We start from the raw sequence: 19,669 nt of genomic DNA on the forward strand, positions 1-19,669 counted from the left end.
GTTAAATTATAAAATTAATTTTATTATAAAATAAATATAAAATATCATATAGAACTATGTCAATTTATATATTTATTTTTATAAAATCTTTTCGTAACTATAAGTACAATTCTCTTCACGTTTTTATCAACCAATTTGTGCAGATCGTCAAACTCCTTTTATAAGTTGAAAATGATTTATACACAATATTTTCACAACACATTTCACAATAACGTGTTAAATGAAAGATAATTTTGTAAAACACTTTATAAAAATAATATTACTTTATAAAAATACTCTTATCTTACAATATTTTGTAAAATGTGTTGTGAAAATATATTGTATGTATCAATACTCTTCAATTGAACTTCGTACGTACCAATATGATTTTGGCTACTATTCATCTTCATGATTAATTTGATCTCTCAAGCTTACTTGTAGTACAATTGAATTTTTTTTTAAAAAAATTCTTTCAAATATTTTTTAAATATCTTTAAACATTTTAAAAAAAATACCTCACTTCCCTAATAGTTACTTTCTTAATTATTAAAAGGAAAAAAAATTAAATAACTTTAAAATTGAGAGGATAAAATCATAAGACCAAGTATCATTTTCCCATCATTTTGTCTACGGATTGAGAACTTATACATGAATAAAATAAGCAACGATAGAAGTCTATAGAATTTTACAGGAAAATAGACTTCGAATGACTTACCTAATGGGCCCATCTTTCGTTGGTCGTGCCTCCGCTATTCCATCGATCAATATTTGGTCAATACGGGGTGCATTTTTATTGGACGGAATATGGGCCCAATATGTCATCCTGGAGAACATGGACTGGACTGGACTTGGTGGAATGCACAACTCGTTGTTGGGCTTTATTCTAAACAAAATTAAAGAACAACGCTGAAATTCAGCGCGTAAAGGAATGTTGTTATTATCTCTGGTATGTCTTTTATAAGAAAAAGATAAAATGATATTTGAAGTTTTAGAATATATAAATTTTGCTCCTTATTTTTAACAAAATTTATTATTTTAATAATAAATTCTACTTTTTTTAAAATGAAATGCGTCCATGAACCACCTCCGTCTATATGAATTGAGTAATGATAGGTATAAGTGTCAAATAGACAAATTTCATACAAGTCTTTTATAAAAAAAATAATAATAATTTGTTCAGACTTTTTTAAGGTTTGATACATTTTTTTACAAAATCTTATATAAAACTTGTCTATTGAAAACTTGTATAAATCATTTCTCAAATGAATTACATACACTCTTTTGGCTTTTTGTCCCAAGACAAGACTAGATAGCTTGTCTCTCCCATTTATTAAACCACCACTTTTGGGCAATCTAAGAGACCAATGCTGCGCAAATGGGGATACTATGAAGGCGATGGAACGAACATTAATACATTTCCAACCAGCCTAGATAAATTGACAAGGATGATGACTTTGGAAGATATTATATCGTCAACGCTTTAAAAGCTGATATATAGAAATCAACCGAAAGTGACTAAACATCTCCCAACTCTCCCGTTACTCTTTCACCATTATTTAGAAAACATCGATCTGAACAAATTAATGTGCTCTGCTTTTTTCTTTTAAAAAAATAATAATAATTCACTTTATCCAGTCTCTGTGTCGTGGAATTCGCCATTCTAGCTAGTTAATTTATATTATGCAATTATTCAAATAACTTTCCTTTTCAAGGGGCTTATGTTCTGACAAATCGACTGTATGACTTGTTAGATATTCATCAATTGAGTCTGTCTATAAATTTATCATGCATTTGGACTTCCTTAATTGAGCCTGTCTAAATTTTAAAGTCATGGGTAGAAAATAAATAGATACATAAAGTGTATCTTATAATATTTGACGTTGTTCATAAATTTTTTAGCAATTTTAATTGCTTGATAAATGTTATAAGATATTTTTTTTATGTATTTATCTATCTAAGTTGAGAAATTTTATATATAAATCAATATTTAGTAAAGAAAAATTATATTTGTAGTCATGACAATTTCTATGTACTCTTTTTGAAAAAAATAAATTTGATATTTACGTGAAAAAATTATTTTTTAATAGTGACTCACATTTTTAATTTTTTTTTAAAAAGGTAATACGCGAGGACTACTCACTTTAAGACTGTATATAGTTTAATGAACATTTCTTAGATGATTGTGAATGAAAAAAATAAGAAATTTTTTCTATCTATTTCGATTAACACTAATACAAAATGACAAGAGGATTTCATCTGCGTTTAGATGTTGAACTGGGTTGAGTTCTTTATGAATAGTAGTCAGTTGAGATGGTAGAATGAGTTTTGTGAGGTCCACTTAAGATGAGTTTAAGATATATTTGGATTCCAAATCTATCTCAACTCATTTCAACTAATCTTATTTAATCATTACAATTTTTTTAAATCTCAAAATAATAATAATATTAAAAAATAAAATATTTTAACAATATTTTATTCAATTTTCAATTTTCATCTCAACTCAACTCAGTTCAACATCTAAACGCAGTCTAAATATGTTTAGATGCTAAGATAAATTTATATGTATTTATTAGAAATTAAAAAAGTTATAAGTCTCATGTATAAAGAAATTTTAAATTGAGTAATTTAAAAGTTGAGTATTTACCTATTAAAAATTTAGATTTAATTTAAAATTAAACTGAATTAAATTAAATTCACATGAATTTAACAACTCAGATCTTAAAGTTACTAATGACCAATTATAACAATGACCAGTCGAGTCATATCGGAATGGCCTATAAGACTATACACATAAGAAGAGTAAATGAGCGCTTGACACCACCTTGCATGTACCTCATGTTTAACGGAAAAGGCGGGATTTATGAAGCGACAGAGCTGTCCAGACGTCGTCACCCCAGCAAGGCCAACCACATTGGCACATTCCCAGGTTGTCTCTGTTCTAGGCTTCTAGCCCGAACATTACAGTTTACCCTACCTCCTATCCTTCGTTAACTCAATCAAAAATCCCAGCATGCATCGGCGTGCTTTACAAGCAAATGCAACCCATGTCCGGTCAAAACCTCCCATTAATGTTTCACCAAAAGTTCCTTGCCATTCCTTTTGTGCGTGTCAGCTTTTAAGAGCAAGTGGCCAGAGAGGCTCCCACTCCATTGCTGAAGTTATATTATATCTATCTACCACAAGCTCGGTCAGCTTGTTCGGGAGATTCGGAAGAGAAAAATTTTATTTATTATTTTTAAATATTATATATTATTTTTTTTTTCTTATCAAATATGTGATATATAAATAATAAATAAATTAATTAATTAAAAAAAAAATTATGCGTAGATTATAAATAGCAAAACTAGTCAGAAAATGCCGTAGTAGTAGCTAGTAGGATGGACAGCTATGGGACAGAATGTCGTGTTTTTGGGTCTTCGATCCCAAGTTCACATTCTGTTTTGTTTAATCGGAAATATATATGCCCAATGGAATTCAGAGCAATTAATGAGGTTGTTGAAAAATTCTGATAGGAGAGAATGCGACGTTATGAAGTATGCAAGTATTTTACTGTATATCCGAGGTACCATAGTTAATGTTCTTGTTCCTAATTCCTATACCTCTCTCAGCCATATCCTCCTATTCAAATATATCCCCCATTCCTTTCGCCTGATCTCTCTCCCCATATCATCTGTCGCTTTTCAAGCATACAATCTTCTTGTGGGTCTCCACACAGATATTTTCACCCTACATATCTGCTTTTTTTTTTTTTTGGTTTCTGTAATTAAGAAGTTGTTTCATTGAAGCATTCCTGCAATGAGATTACCGGAGTTCATACTTCTGCTATGCCTTTTGTCATCAGCTATTGTTGACTCTGATGCAATGGGAAGGATGAACATGCTCGCAGCCATCGATGGTGCTCCGAAGAGAAGCTCGAACCAGACATTAGAAGCAGCTAGCAACCGCAAGTACTCCAAGAGACTCAATTTTCGGTCGGAGCACCTTTCTAAGTCTGAGAAGTATAATGACACTTCGGCCGACAACAAACGAATGGTTCCCACAGGTCCTAATCCCCTACACAACAGGTAGAAGATGTGAAGAACTTTAAGGACCAGAGCTTAAAGTACTTGGCTTATAAAATTCATGCTGTATCATTAAATATTTCTCCATGTTAATGTTATCGATGATCAGAGGAATGAAAAGATTTTTCCTTCTTTTATGATCATATGATTGGATCTATACTTCTTCTTCCGGCCTTATGTTTCTTACCCTTTCGATAATGTGTAATGTTCTGAGCTCCTAAAGTTAAGCTCCTGAAATGTTACCACGACGAGTAAAATATGCAAATGTTTTATCAGAGGGAGGGAAAAAATTAAAAAACGAAAGAACACACCAAAAAACAAAAAAAAAAAAACAAATGCATGGTACCTGAACGTTACCATGCATTTGAACATAATTAAATTCATTTTATGCGACTATTTACGTAACTATATTGAGTGGTTTCGAGTCTCATGATTAATCCACAGCCGCAAACAAGCGGGTGAAGACCAGGAAGAAATTAGTTTTGTCATCGTTGCCCTTTATATCTGATGGGTGAAGGGTGAAGATTTTGGAAAATTATGAGGATCAATGGTGAAACGGAAAGAAGAGGCCGGAAAGATGCAAGGAAAATAAAGCCTAATATTTGTTCACTTCACAGAATCACGGTATAGATTCGACATGTTTTCCTGATAAGGAAAACGGCATTGAATTTAATTAGGTCAGAACGCAGAAGAGAATTTAATGGTAGGTGCCTCCAGCAGCTGCCCGCAAAAGTGCCAGATCGACTGCAATGAATTCAAAACTACTTTTTTCTACGGCACAATTCGTATGGTATTTGTAATGGAAAAAAATTAAAAAGCCACTTTTCCACACAAAGCACTTCGTAGGTCGTGTTCCTTCCAACAAAAAAAAAAGAAAAAAGAAAGACGACAGTACTGGGTGTAGTGCATGGTGCAGGGGGAAAAGTCAGACAGAGAGGTGGCCATTGGATATCGTGTATGGAGGTTGAAGACCCATGCATGCATTTGGCGAGAGAGAGAGAGAGAGGGAGAGGGAGAGAGAATGATTTGGCTATAATTGTGTCTGGTGGTTTTAGGTTCCCTAATTCAGTTGAGTTGAGAATCATGATCAAATGAGATAATCACCTTCTGTGGACACTGTCAATGGTGGATTTTCAATTCCATAGAAGAAGTCCGGTGCTTGTTCCAACCTTCTTTCAGTCAGTCTTGACGGAGCACGCATACACACACACACACACACACACACACACCCCTCCTTTGTCCAATACTGTAATTAGTAATTACTCGAGGATTTGCAATGCAAATTACATATAACTTTTCTACATGTATACATACATATCTAAGAAAGAGAGGTAACTGGGAAAAGCAAAAAGTACAAGAAAATGCACATTACGTAATCCAGAAGATCATGTTAATAATAATTGCAACACATGGATTAATCAATTCTGCTTCCCTGTTCTATAAAAAAAGAATGGAAACCATGACATGTCCCTTAATTTGGTGTTCTGGGTAATGAGGGGGTCTCACTCTGCATCCGAGAAGGGAGGGCGTACGACATTGTGGTATCCCAAGAAAGGTTTTCATCCTTCTTACGCCTTCGATCCAAGAAGAGCGGTCTCAATGGTGTTTTAGTCAATTCAAATTTGCATGTTAATAAGGCCACGATCTCTGACATGGGGGTCTGAGATTTGCATGATGCTGAAGACAAAGCAAGGCTACATGGATTGCCTGCAAAACATCCTTCTCCACAAACCCATCTTCTCGCATTTTTGGATCAATCAGATCAAGCACCCTCGACTTCTCATATAGCTTCCATGCCTGTCACGGATATGTGAATGATCATTTTCAAGTGTTGAACAAGCCGGTAACAGATATTAAACAGGAATTATGAGAAGGTGAAGTCCTACATATTCAGGAAGATATTGCATTTCCGAGGGTAAAGATAATTCTGTATTTTTCCTGCAACCGATTATTTCAAGGACAAGAACCCCAAAACTATAGATGTCTGCCTTTTCAGACAACTCTCCTCTTATAGCGTATTCGGGTGCAGTATAACCCCTGAACAAAAGGGAAAGAGAACAGCAGTTAACAATGGCATCATGCCTGCAAATTTAAACCACCAATCATAAAGATCATCCCGACATTAAAGGAGTCAATTGTTTCGTGCAAGAGATTATTTCAGACGACATTATCATGGATCATTCTGATAAGCCGAGGAATTAATACACATCCCACTTAGTTTTGAGAGTCATACAACTTGCTGCTCTTCACAAAGCTAGTTTCAAGGTGCCACCGCCAGCTTTTAGACCTAAGAAATTTCTTCATGGGAGTTATTTTGGCTCAAGGACTTACAAAGTTCCAGCAAAATTAGTGCTGAGATAAGTTTGATCTTCAGGAAAGAACCTAGCCAGACCAAAATCTCCAATCTTTGGTTGAAATTTGTCATCGAGAAGAATGTTGCTAGCTTTGATGTCTCTGTGAACAATTCTCAAGTGCGAATCCTCATGTAGGTACTGCAACCCTCTTGCAATGCCAATTATTATTTGGGATCTGATGCTCCAATTCAGGAACTGATCACCTTTTCCTGTATTACAAGACCATTAAAATTTTAAAGTAATAAAGACAGACAACAAAGGCATGAATTAAGAACTTTGCATACATTATGAAAAGTAAATCCCCATTTTTTTTTTTTGGTTAAGCTGCAAATCAATTCATGGAAAAGATGACCTGAAATAAAACTCTATACAGTTACCAATTAAATAACGCTTGATGATAAGTTCACAAGAAGTAAATCGTCCAGAATTAAACATGCACACAAGTATCGTAGGTTTAAGCACAAAAAAAATATCAAAGAATTTATTTCTTCTTGAAGATGATCTTATATACTCCAAGGCTTAAGCAGATGGGTAATTAATGGAAGTTCTCCAAAATACCAACAGACAGAAGGATAGATAGGATAAGGTTGGGGTGGGGAAGTTATACCATATATTAGGAAGTCCAAGCTTCGATTCTTCAGATATTCATACACAAGTAGCCGTTCAGGCCCCTCGGAGCAACATCCAAGAAGGCAAACCAGGTTCCTATGTTGGATGCTCGTGATCAACCTCACCTCTGCAAGAAATTCTGACTCTCCTTGTCGGGATGTATCAAGAGACAATTTCTTCACTGCCACCAACCTCTCATCCTCTAACTTTCCCTTTTAAAAGCAAAAAAGAAAAGGCATTTATGAACTTTATAGATCTTGAAAGCTAAATATTCTGTTGAAATCAAAATAGAAAATTTGTCATTCTAAATGGATGGCAAGTGCACTGTTTAGTTTAAGTAGTGTGTAATGAAACTAATTACAAATCGACACAGTATCTAATTTGAAGAAATCAACAAGATAATCAATGCCTTTAGGCCTAGATACCAAAATTGCTTTCCATTTGTTTCAGTATATGTTGATCTAGGATTCTATTATGATGCATAAAGATTTTTCTAACTTTAAAGAATCATAATTTTCCTTGTACTAACAAATCACTCGACGTCTATCTTGGGTTCGGCATTAATACCCGATAAACAGGCCCAAATCCCCCTTTTCCGAGAAGATTAGCCTGATGAAAATTCTGGGTTGCCTTCTTCAGTGTCTGGAAATCAAAATGGCTAATTGGTCGGAGATTACCGCTGAAGCTGATTTCTTTAGATGCTGCAAAATCAAATAAAATTCAGATGTTGAAATCTAATTAAAGAATTTGTCAACTTTTCCAATATAATTCATGAGTCATACTACCTGCAGGCTGTAACACATCTGATGGTTTCACACATGTCCGACGGATTAATCCAAGAATCAGCAATATCACAAGCACAAGTAACCCACCCAGAAAAAAGAACAAGACTGGAGAACCCCACTGACCGGAGGAGCTCTGTATCGCCAATGCAGAGCTTGCTGGAGCGAACGCTGCATGCACGAAATGGTGAAAAAGAGAGAGAGAGCGACTAAAAAAACTGAGATGAATTTGAGAATTTCCAAGTACTGTGGCATACCTCCGAGTACTCGGGAAGGCATTCTTATTGGCGAGCAAAGGGCGTGTGATGATGCTGCGACTGTCTTCGTTTCTGTTGCAGTGACGAGGTTATGATAACTTGATCAACAACTGGCGATATCCATTCTCTCTCTCTCTCTCTCTCTCTCTGGGTATAGTTGAATTTTCCGAAGAGGAAGAGAGAGGGAGAGAGAACATGATGAAGAAGCTGTAGCATAGAAATGATCGCGGGAATGGAATGCCGAATGAACAGAAGTGTGTTAAGAGCTAACGATAAGAAAGATCCAACTGTACTGTCTTGTGAACGGCGACGCGTTATTCGAAGCGTTTTCTTTGGCAAATTGCGTTTCGTTTCCCATAATCTTTCCCCAAAGAAAAAAGAAATAATTAAGTAAATGCGTTTGTAAACCAATAGTAGAATTTAAGTGTAATGTACTGTTGATTGCTGTCATTGAAGAACAGGTCGTTGCATTTAAAGTTTTATTATGTATAAATAAGTTTACGTATGAATTTGTGTATTAATATTGTTGTCTTCATATTTTAAATTTAAATTAATACTGTTTTCAATAAAATCTACTTTTTGACTTATTATATTGAATTGGTGCACGTATTAATACACAGAATCGCTTATAATCAGATTTTTCCTTGCATTTATATTCAAAGTTTGGGCTAGAAGAGTGGGTTGGGCTCATACCTAGTTGAGCTAGGATATTCGGTTCGGCCCAAAAACTTGAAACTGGGCTCCCTAAAAGTGGAAACGTAAACAAGGACCCAATTGATAGTCCATCAGGAGAGTCCAAGCAATTACTTTAATTTTTGTTTCATCCAAAAGCGAAAACATACATAAAAAGTTGAGAAGAAGAATAATTTATCGAAAATAAATAAACAAGAAGAAGAACCGAGTGGAATGGGTAAGAACTTAATGTGTGAGTCATGTAGACCATGCTCGTAAGTAACTTGAAATAATTTGTCTAATCATTTATCATAATCTTGATGAATAAAATCAAAATAATTTTCATAAAACCCAAGAAATTAATATATATATATATATATATATATATATATATCTACCCAAATAACTTTTATAAAATCCAAGACATAATAATACATCTTAAAATTTTTAAGAACAATTTCTCATTCCAGTTATTCATTTTCATAAATTAAAGCCAATACATGAAAGATGATCATGATCTGATATTTCAAACAAAGTAAGAAATCTTAAAAGATTATTAAAATTAAAAAAAAAAAAGTTCCCCGGCATGCATCATATATATATATACTATTTTATCTACCTACCTTGTATTTTAGAAACATGATTGGGTCATATTATATATTTAATGTGGACCCCAAGACAAACCATGCATGTATTATAACCAGGTTTCCTAAATTATTTAGGATCTCAACAATTGCAGGGATTTTTTTTTATACTGAATTTGAGAAAAAACATTAGTCTGACTATTTATAACCAACCGAGTCTAGACATCCGTCTACATGAACAAACAAGGATGAAAAGAGAATTAAAAAGGAAATACTCAAAATGTAAATGGAAGACCATCCAAAACTAGGATGGGCTTGGGATACATATCTTTTCCCCCTTTGGAGGATTTGTCTATATATTTTAAGAACCATCTGGTTTGGATGTCCCTGTACTAATTATATTTAGCTGAGAAATATTGCCTTGGCTATAAAGTAATTTTATAAAAGTAAATTCACAAACTAACGTGATTTAATATAATACATCAAATTGTAAAATTATTTTTACTGCAAAGTAAAACTAACATATTATATGAAATCATGTCAGTTTGTGAATTTAATTTTATAAAAATTATTTATGACCGTAATACTTCTCTAATTAGTATATTACAAAATTCTTCAGCTGATCAATTGTTGAAAATTATAAGAAATTAAGGGTAATGATAGTAATTAAAGGACTAATTAATGTTCGACCAAGCTTGATCGTGTGTGTGAGCTGTAAGATGTGATTTGGATTAATGCTGCGAGGCTTGACTAAAATGATCACCAATTATATTGCTCGACTATTCTGTGCATGAATATCAATATCAAAGCAAGCATTAACCAATCATGCATGCATGGGAGCCATCAGTTGAGGAATATCCAAAGGGATGGCGTGCATTTTACACGTTAAAACGACATTCCTGTGAATAAAGAAAATGGGTTCTAGCTGGCATGCATGCACTGCATACCAACACCAACATTAATATCTCTCCCAATTAAAGTTATTAAAGTGGAAACAACTACTACTCCATTGTCTCCTATCATCACCTAAACGACGTACGTACGTGACGGTGCCACCAAGGAATTATTCCAATATTATATATATATATATATATGCATTACGCATATATATCATATATGATACCCAATGATCAGATCTCATTCCTTTAAATTGAATGGACTAATTAATTCTTTTCTTTTCTTTTTTTCCTCCTTTCATTGACGATGGCATCAAAATGCATTGCCCAATTAGTACTGGGGAAAGCTAGAATTAGTACTCAATTCTTTCGTGTGAAAAGCACATAAATATTATTCCAAAAGCCGCATCGAAAAAGATTATCATGGCCGGCCTCTAACTATGTTTTTGCTGTAAAAAATTATGCAAGTTTTAGCAAAGGGTTTCATGTTGTTAGTTAATGTTAGACATGCATGCATGCAGAGTATATTAATATATATGGATATATTCGATCTACATGATGCTTTTAATACAAATACTAAAAGGAAAAAAAAAAAAAATCGAGAACATGAAGCCTTTATTAATTATGGCCCATGCATATATAAGTGCATGCCAACTTTGCCCGACAGCAACATTAATTGATCATGACCGGCGTAAGAACAAGGTTTTGGTAGAACTCACATTATCAACTAACTTATATATATAATATATCTAGCTACCAGCTTCAATCATGTATAGTTTTGAAAAACATGACAGCTTGCTCGCTGTATTTGAATCTATCCATGGATACATGACGTACTTAACTTGTTGGCCAACAAGTTATATATAATATAGAAATGCTTTAGTTGTAAATTAGGGATTTTATAATAAAAATAAATTCATAAATTTATTTGATTTAATGTGGTATATATATATATATATTAGATTGTAAAATTATTTTTTATAAAATAAATCTAACGTATTATATAAATTAGTTATATCAGTTTGTAAATTTATTTTTATGAAATATTTTTATGGTTATAACAATTCACACATATATATATATATATAATAATAATAATAATAATAAAAGAAGAATTCTCACCAAAACGTTCAACTCATGTTAAAACAAATAATTTGAAGAATCTGGAAATTTATACATGGTTACGACTATAATATTATATATGGATTTAAAGAGTGCACGCAAGTCATTCATCGTATATTACTTCTTAATTGCTGATCAGTCTTCGAGCGATCGAGAAGCCATATTAAGGACGAAGATACTTAAAAAGACTTGAAAACCTAGCTACCTCCTATTTCCTACATAAATAAATGAGAAATGAGAAATGATAATTACAGTTATGAGTATGTAAGTATTGTATAATTATTTAAAAAATAAAAAATAAATACAAAATTTACATGAAAAGAAAATTAATTTTTTAATAATAAATTATATCTTTTTCAAAACGATTGTACAATATTTATACATTTCATAATTGTATGTAACATTATTTTAAATAAATTATATATTAAAAGTATGAACGACTGGACAGCTGTGCATGGATTAATGATCGTCGTTGCCTGGTCTTACCTCAAATAAATAAAATAGAGATGGAGATGGCCTGTGAGAATGTGACAACGGAGAAAGAGATTACATATTTTTTGTTCCAACTTATATTTGAATACGAATTATATATTTATTGTTCTGAGTTATATTTGAAAACGAATTATAGGTCTTTATTTATAAAAAAAAGTTATATAGATATGAGATAGTATCAATATCTTGATCGTTATGAAATTCAAAACTCTTCATTTAATTATTATGAAAACCTACTTAATTTGACAATTATGAAAATTCACTTGATTTGATAATTATAAAATTCAAATCAGAATAATAATCAAATAAAATCCTTAATTTTATATCATTATCTACAACATTATTCTAACAGCACTTTGGACGTCATTTTATTACTAGCTGTGTTGATCCCACCACACGTCTTCCACCAAGGCCAAGTCAACCCATATCTCTTTCAAGCATGCGTTTTTCCCAACCACTTCTACACTGCCGGGTCATGTAGTTGTTTCTCGAATAACGAGATAATTATTTGCTATCCTTTTTACATGACCGACATAATAGTGATTATTCTTTAAATTAGTTTTAACAGATAATTTACAGAAAAGGAAGATAAGAGAATCGTCTAAAATACAAAAAAAACAACTCTATGTTCAATTCAAAATTGGCAAAATCTAAGAATAGCAAAATCAACCCACAAGCCGGGCCGTAATGGTTGAAAATCAACCATATCAAAATTTTATCAAAAATAGTAAAATTTTAATAATCACACTAAAAGTAAATATGTAATAAAAGAAGTAATTTGTCAAAAATATAACCCAAATCAGGTTCATAATCACTCCCTAAACGATAAATGAAATATTATTATAAAAGACAAAAAAATAAATAAAAATAGTGATTTAGAGGGGAAAACAATGGATTTTGGAATCGAAAAATATGCACACTGAACATAACTTGGTAACTACAACGTGTGCGCCGAAAAAGCTTTCTGAATTTGAGTCATATGCGCAATTTCGATATATACCTGTAGCCAAAGTTATACACAAAATACCAAAACGTATCCAAAACTGCCCTAATGAAGGAAAGATCATGATTTTCCACCATCTTTGCGTTGATTTGTCACTTCAAGGTATTTTAGCGCTATCAACGTGCAATCTGACAACTTAACATCATCTGACTCGAATCCTCCTACATCATCTTTTGATTATTATTCTTTTCTTATTTAATATTAGATTATTATTTTTATCTATCTATCAATTATTTGATACAACCTCATAATTAAATGAAGGCGAAGTAATAATTAAGAGAAATGATTTGTACAAGCCTCAAATAGACAAGTCTCATATAAGCTTTTGTAAAAAAATAGACCTTACTTTAAAAAAGTGTAAAAAAAATTATTATTTATTAGTGGAACCCATTGTTTTATAAAAGACTTATATATAGTTTATCTATTTAGAACTTGTATATAGTATTACTCAATAATTAAAGACAAGATAATTATTAGTTTCTTTTAACTTCTCCCATACATATACATCACTACCTTCCCCCTTCACTTATATATATACCTCACCACCACCATTTTTCCATGCACTTCACCAACATCTAATTTCCTCTGCTCCCTCTCTCTCAAAACCTGACACCATTATCTGTATCAGAACACCAAAAAATCAACCATGACTAGTTCAGGTAGTTCAATCACGACTAAGATCGTTATGGTTTTTCTTCTATCCATCAGTTCTTTAGTATTGGCAGCATCGGCTGGTAACTTCTACCAAGATTTTGACATCACTTGGGGTGATGGGCGTGCAAAAATACTCAACAACGGCCAGCTTCTAACGCTGTCTCTCGACAAGATCTCTGGCTCTGGTTTTAAGTCGAAGAAGGAATACTTATTTGGCAAGATTGATATGCAGCTAAAGCTGGTGCCCGGCAACTCAGCCGGAACCGTCACCGCATACTATGTAAGTTCAAATGGTTTTGCCTGATCTTTGCTTTAAGTTATTCTTGTTTTAATTGTACTGATCTCTTTTTCATGCTGAAACATGTATTAGAAAAAATAATATATATTGTCGTGCGTTACCTATATAACACCTCTTTCTGGACGTTTATGCATGTTGCAGCTATCATCACTGGGGTCAGCTCATGACGAAATCGACTTTGAATTTCTGGGTAACCTAAGTGGAGACCCCTATATCCTCCATACAAATGTCTTTACGCAGGGGAAGGGCAATAGGGAGCAACAGTTCTATCTTTGGTTTGACCCCACCAAGGACTTCCACACCTACTCCATCCTATGGAATCCTCAAAGCATTATGTAACATCTCTCTCTCTCTCTCTCTCTCTCTCTTCTTTCTTTTTTATTGTCTAACATCTATCATGCTTTATATATATATATATATATATATATATATAGTTTCTCCGTGGATGGAACTCCCATTAGAGAGTTGAAGGATTTAGAATCAAAAGGCGTCCCTTTCCCAAAGAACCAACCCATGTGGATATACTCCAGCCTCTGGAATGCCGACGATTGGGCGACACGAGGTGGCCTAGTGAAGACCGATTGGAGCCAAGTTCCATTCACTGCTTCTTATAGAAACTTCAATGCCCAAGCTTGCATTTGGTCTTCAGGCTCCTCCTCTTGTTCATCCAATAATTCATCCGCTAACTCTTGGTTAACAGAATCCCTTGATGCAACAGGGCAAGAGAGAATAAAATGGGTGCAGAAGAATTACATGATTTACAACTATTGCACTGATATCAAGCGCTTCCCCCAGGGACTCCCTCCCGAATGTTGATCACTTGCATGAACTTCATTTTGTAATTAACTATCAAACCATGCACTTAATAATGTCGTGTTTCACAGCCAAGATCCTTTGCAACACTTGATTTTAGAGAACTGAGGATCGAATCTCTCCCATGTATAAAAAATATTTATATATATCCTATTTCAATATGATTCAATATTTGATTGTATTTATAGAAGTAAATACAATACAACATGACTTATAAATTGGTGTAATAAGAAACTGATGGAAGGTGCTACAGTTACCGAGAAATGGTACCGACTGAGGTGGAGGCCACCTTGCGTCTATTAATTAATAAAAAAATGAATACAGGATCCGATCGTCTCCCTCGTAACCCAGAACCCAGTTTCATCCATCTTCTCTCTCCCTCTTTCCATCACTCACGGATTCAAAATTTTCTCCGATAGTACAAATTCACCAAAATTTTTCTAAAATTCCTCATGAACATTGGCCTCTGAAACTCCTCCCACAAAGTTGGCCAGTTCGTTCTCCAGGGACTTCTCCCTTTCACTTAGTCACCGCAAGCTAAATATATATTAAGCTTAAGGTAAAACACCACAACCAAAGCTCACGAGTTTTTGAAGGGAAAACTTTGTTGCTTTTGCATGGCTGTGTTGATACGTATTATTTTCTTCAAGCTAAGCAGGAAAATGTTACTGTTTGGTCGATGGTTAAGTTCAGGAAATTGAAAAGAAAGATGATTTTGAAGTTCTTGGCTGTGAACCAAACAGTAAAAGTTCTTTGTTTCCGAATAATTTGCTCAGTTTTCTCATCAAGCAAACGGGGCGTTTCATTTTGAAATTTCCGTTTACAACCTTTGATGAGCCATGTAAAATTATGTTGAATTGGGTTTTGGGTCTGAATGGGAAGTTTTGTTTCGGTGGAAATGTCTAACGGAGCAGTACCAACTTCATTTACTGGTCTGAATGGCAGGAAACCATGCATAAGCTTGATTAATTACACTTGCTCAGGGGCTTTAGGGTTTCAAAATAAGAGAGGCGAGAGGCAGAGGAAACTTTGTTTTTTTTTTTTTTTTTTTGGGAAATGCTGGTCATCCCGTTAGAGCACCCGCTGAGATATTTTATTTTTCTTATTTATCTATTAATGATGTTGTAAATTTTTTATTTTTTTAAAAAATATTTAAAAGTGTTCAAAAAATACATGTGAAAAAAAAAAGCAACAAAAAACAAACACCCAAAATACACCGGGAGCCCCCAAAGGTGGTTGTAGAGCCACCTGTTTTTTTAATGAGTGGGGTGTCGCTTAGTAATGACCGCTAAGTGGTACTCTCTAGGTAAAATTGTCATTGCCTTACACCAGCGGTTGGGACAAGTGTCATTGTCTAGCCATTGGAAGTTACAAGTTCGATTTTAAAGAAAAGAACAGCCCATCCAAAGAAGCTCAGCCCCCGCGCCATCCGAATCCGATGCCGATAACTCCTGCAACATATACTGCAACTGCCGGTTCTCGATGGTTTTTAGCAACAAACGTCTCCGCCTTCTTCAACCTTTCAATAACAGTTCTTAGATGCACACTGCTCGCAAATCCGCACCGCCCAAACCCAAAAGCACCGAGCCTCACGTGATCCCTTCAACTCGGATGAATTCGATCTTGGCGACGAGAGAAAAGGATTTCAAACTTCATTACTTTATAGTTCAAAGCGTTGCAGTAACCAAGACTTGGCGCTTGCTAGAAGCCGTTCATCGACCACTTGGGATGAGAGTATCTATTATTGCACTCGAACAAGTGCATGAATTCTATCATTCTAGAGAATAAGATGGGTAAGGTAGTTATATTTTTGTTCTTATATTATTGTACCTCAAACTCAAAGGAAGAAGTCCAACAAAGAATATAAGAACAAAAAAAAAAATGCAAGAAAACGGAAACATGCACAAATCGGCGGTACAGATGTGACAAACACGAATCATGTAGACCAGAATACACATGTTATAAAGCCCTCAGAATTGATGCAACATTTTCCCCAAATAAATATTCAGATCAAGGATAGCCACAAATGCCATCATCAAAGAACTTTGAAATCATAAGAGCATACAGTACAATACAAAGGCAACGTTAGAAAAAATTAATCTTGATACTGAAAAAGACTCGCTTTTTTGGGCAAAATGTCTAAGACGAGAGGCAGTCAGGGAAGAAGAAAGAAAATGTCCGAACTTCCAAGTATCACTTTTATGGCATGGAGCCTTTTTCTATAATTATGACTACAAAACACAATCCTCTAGAAGAATAGGGATCTCCTGATCAAGAATTGGGTTTTGTCCATAACACTATCTACATCGGAAAGACATCTTTAAACTAGAAGGATTACAGGAAAAAATGTAATGTTTCACAGGCAAGAGAACACATCAAGAAAATTCTGGATATCAATGAACTCAAATATCAACCTGAAAGCATTGGCATCATCTCGGTGCAACATTTGATTTTTGCTTGACGAATTAATCAATATCAATATCAAAATAAACCTCAGCGTTCTGAAGACAACAGAAACCAAGCAACAAAGAGTAAGATGGGGGAATCTTCAAGGGTAAGCGTATTACAACCAAACATGAGAGAAATTTGTTCCAAAAAACTGGACCCAACAGCATGAAAACTACTTTTTTCCTTTTAATTTTCTATCTTTTGGCTTGGAGCATGAAATCTATCTACTAGGTAGAACGAGATTTCAACTTCTTCACACGTTTGACAGCCGGGGAAATGGTTTTTATTGCCTTCCTGGGTTTCTTTGCAGAAACAGCTCTCTTCTTCACCTTTTTAGTTGCAGGAGGCATCTCTCTGATAGGACCTGGAGGTAACCCTTTCTTAAGTGCACTTCCTCTTGGCGTAACAGAGGGGGGCAATCTCAAACTTTGTGGAGGCATCGGACTGTGGGGCTTCCACACCAAATTATTCTTCATGGAAAACCTTACCTTCTTTGCACTCTTTTCCCCACTCTTCGCACTGGTGCCACCATCAGCATCCCCCTCACGGTTTAGCTCAAGATTTTGGGATTTCTGTTTCTTTGCTCTCTTTCTCTTCTTAGATACAGTACCATTAACTTTAATTTTCGGCAAATCACAGGCACTTACAACATCAATATCCAAGCCAGCTTCAGCAGCAATCTTCTCAAACTGAATCTGGAGATTCGAAATCACAGATTCATTGAATGTTACAGAACCCCCATCACCAGTATATTCATCATTTGGATTCATCCCGTTTGCGATAGCTGCATTCTCCTCTCTCTCTGCAGGACTATCCTCTAAAACTGTATCAGCAATCTCAGTCTTCTTTGTCTTCTTAGACTTTTTGCCACTGCCACCTGAGTCTTTCTTCTTTTTCCTGCACTTCTTTAAAGACTTATCACCAGAAGACACATTTACAGCATCTGCACCACCCTCAGCAGGTTCCAAGCCAGCCATTTCCATCTCGGCACCAATAGGAACCAAAGTTGGCACTTCTTCATCACTTTCGACAGTATCAGGAATCGGAACCTCAATCCCTGAAGACACCGCATCCTTCTCCAACTTGGAAAACTCCTCATACATACCAAACAGTACCTTCCTATTCCCCTGACAGCATTGAACCGAAGAACCCAAATCATAAAACTTGCTCGAAAACCCCATGGTCAATGCAATTGTCCCAAGCACCACAGCTTCGTCACTGGAATCAACCTCACCCCCAACTTTCTTGATCTCCAATAACTTCTTCCCCATTTTTAACAACTCATCAAACATACAAGACCTAATCTTCCCTAGCAACACTTTATCAGGCAACTTCCCCATAACAGAAACAAACGGCTCCAAAAGAACCTGGACTATTACAGAGCGAACAGGAAGGAAGGGCCTAAGCTCCTCAAGAAAAACGGATGCAATATGGTAATTAACACCACTGCCCTGAAACTTATCATCAGAGAAGAAAGTTCTCTCCACCAAAACACCCATAAAACGACTTGAAAGCTCGGAATCCCACGAATTATTTTTCAACAAAGCGAAAGAATGATGCAAGAACCTACGAATGAAGAGGTAGAACTTGTCTAACCTGAGGGCGTCGATGCCAGACCACTCACGTCGCATGGTGAGGAGGAAGACAGAGAAGTAGTGGAAGGAGAGAGGGAGAGGGAGGCGGAGGAGGAGAGAGGAGAGGCGGTCGACGAGTTGGGACTGAACGGGAAGCTTGTCGGCATGCCAGACGCAGTAGAAGAGGCCCTTCCAGAGCTTCCTCATAAGATCGTCAGATAGATCGCGTTGGGATGGAAGCCATGTATTGAGAAGGAGGATGAGAGCTTTGTTCCTGGTGCTCTGGTTGGATGCGCCGAGCTGCTTTATCAGTGAGATCCCTTCTTCTGCTTTCGCTCCGTCGCCCATTGTTAAGAGGCACCAGATTTAACAAGCCTAACCTAACCTAACCTAACCTGGTTGGTTTTCAGTTGAGAAAATTAGGTTGGAGAAGGAAAGTCGAGAATATTGCCCAAATGCTTCAATGATTTCATAACCACAATAGATTAATGTTAGAGCAGCAGCAGCGGCGGTGAGCGGTCGGTCCTTTTCTGAATTCTGAGATGAAAACCCTAGGGGACTTTCTTCGGTTTGTTTGGCATCGGATATTCTGATATTCATTTTTATGAGCAGTGGAAGGGGGCATCCTAGGTCCGAGTAATCTACCCGCCCCAATTATTCCGGGTTTGGGTCAGCAGCACGTAGCACTTAATTTTTTTTTTTTTTTTTTTTAATTCTATTCATCATCTTCACACATCACACTACATATTTTTTATTTTTTTCTCTTACTAAATATATAGTATATAGATTATAAACTGAAGAATTTAATAAGTTTAAAAAAATAAAAAAAAAATATGTGATGTGTAAAAATGATAAATAATAATTTTTTTTTTTTTGACTAAGATACGACTAGATTTTACGTAAGTTTCAAGCTGTACGTAAAAACACAATTTATTTTAATATCTATCGCTATTATTAAAAGGATACAAGTACATAATTATTTTTTTCATGATTAATGTGATATTGTATTTATCTATTACAGTGATAAGCTTTCGCCCATTTATAAAGTTTTAGATCTAGTTTGTTTTTCAG

General features: G+C 34.8%; 2 protein-coding genes and 1 pseudogene across 2 annotated transcripts; 1 reads left to right on the top strand and 2 right to left on the bottom strand.

Moving 5' to 3' along the window:
* Positions 1 to 5,376: 5,376 nt before the first annotated feature.
* On the bottom strand, positions 5,377 to 8,295 carry LOC121261114 (annotated as a pseudogene).
* A 5,064-nt stretch (positions 8,296 to 13,359) lies between these two features.
* On the top strand, positions 13,360 to 14,738 carry LOC121261115 (probable xyloglucan endotransglucosylase/hydrolase protein 23). The gene is made up of 3 exons (XM_041163291.1): positions 13,360 to 13,745; positions 13,905 to 14,098; positions 14,198 to 14,738. Exons 1-3 carry the CDS (start codon positions 13,458 to 13,460, stop codon positions 14,577 to 14,579), a joined length of 864 nt encoding a protein of 287 aa, XP_041019225.1. The 5' UTR covers positions 13,360 to 13,457; the 3' UTR covers positions 14,580 to 14,738.
* Positions 14,739 to 17,026: 2,288 nt separating this feature from the next.
* On the bottom strand, positions 17,027 to 19,184 carry LOC121261116 (ribosomal RNA processing protein 1 homolog). Its single transcript, XM_041163293.1, has one exon. The coding sequence runs from the start codon at positions 18,944 to 18,946 to the stop codon at positions 17,252 to 17,254; it is 1,695 nt and encodes a 564-aa protein (XP_041019227.1). The 5' UTR covers positions 18,947 to 19,184; the 3' UTR covers positions 17,027 to 17,251.
* Positions 19,185 to 19,669: the final 485 nt, after the last annotated feature.

This window comes from Juglans microcarpa x Juglans regia, chromosome 4D (assembly GCF_004785595.1).
Source record: "Juglans microcarpa x Juglans regia isolate MS1-56 chromosome 4D, Jm3101_v1.0, whole genome shotgun sequence".
NCBI lineage: Eukaryota > Viridiplantae > Streptophyta > Magnoliopsida > Fagales > Juglandaceae > Juglans > Juglans microcarpa x Juglans regia.

Bases quoted from the DNA above. Each gene is read 5' to 3' on its own strand.
- LOC121261115 (XM_041163291.1), top strand. From the start codon at position 13,458: ATGACTAGTTCAGGTAGTTCAATCACGACTAAGATCGTTATGGTTTTT. The intron at 13,746-13,904 runs GTAAGTTCAAAT...TGCATGTTGCAG, and splicing joins GAACCGTCACCGCATACTAT to CTATCATCACTGGGGTCAGC. The intron at 14,099-14,197 runs GTAACATCTCTC...ATATATATATAG, and splicing joins TGGAATCCTCAAAGCATTAT to TTTCTCCGTGGATGGAACTC.
- LOC121261116 (XM_041163293.1), bottom strand. From the start codon at position 18,946: ATGGGCGACGGAGCGAAAGCAGAAGAAGGGATCTCACTGATAAAGCAG.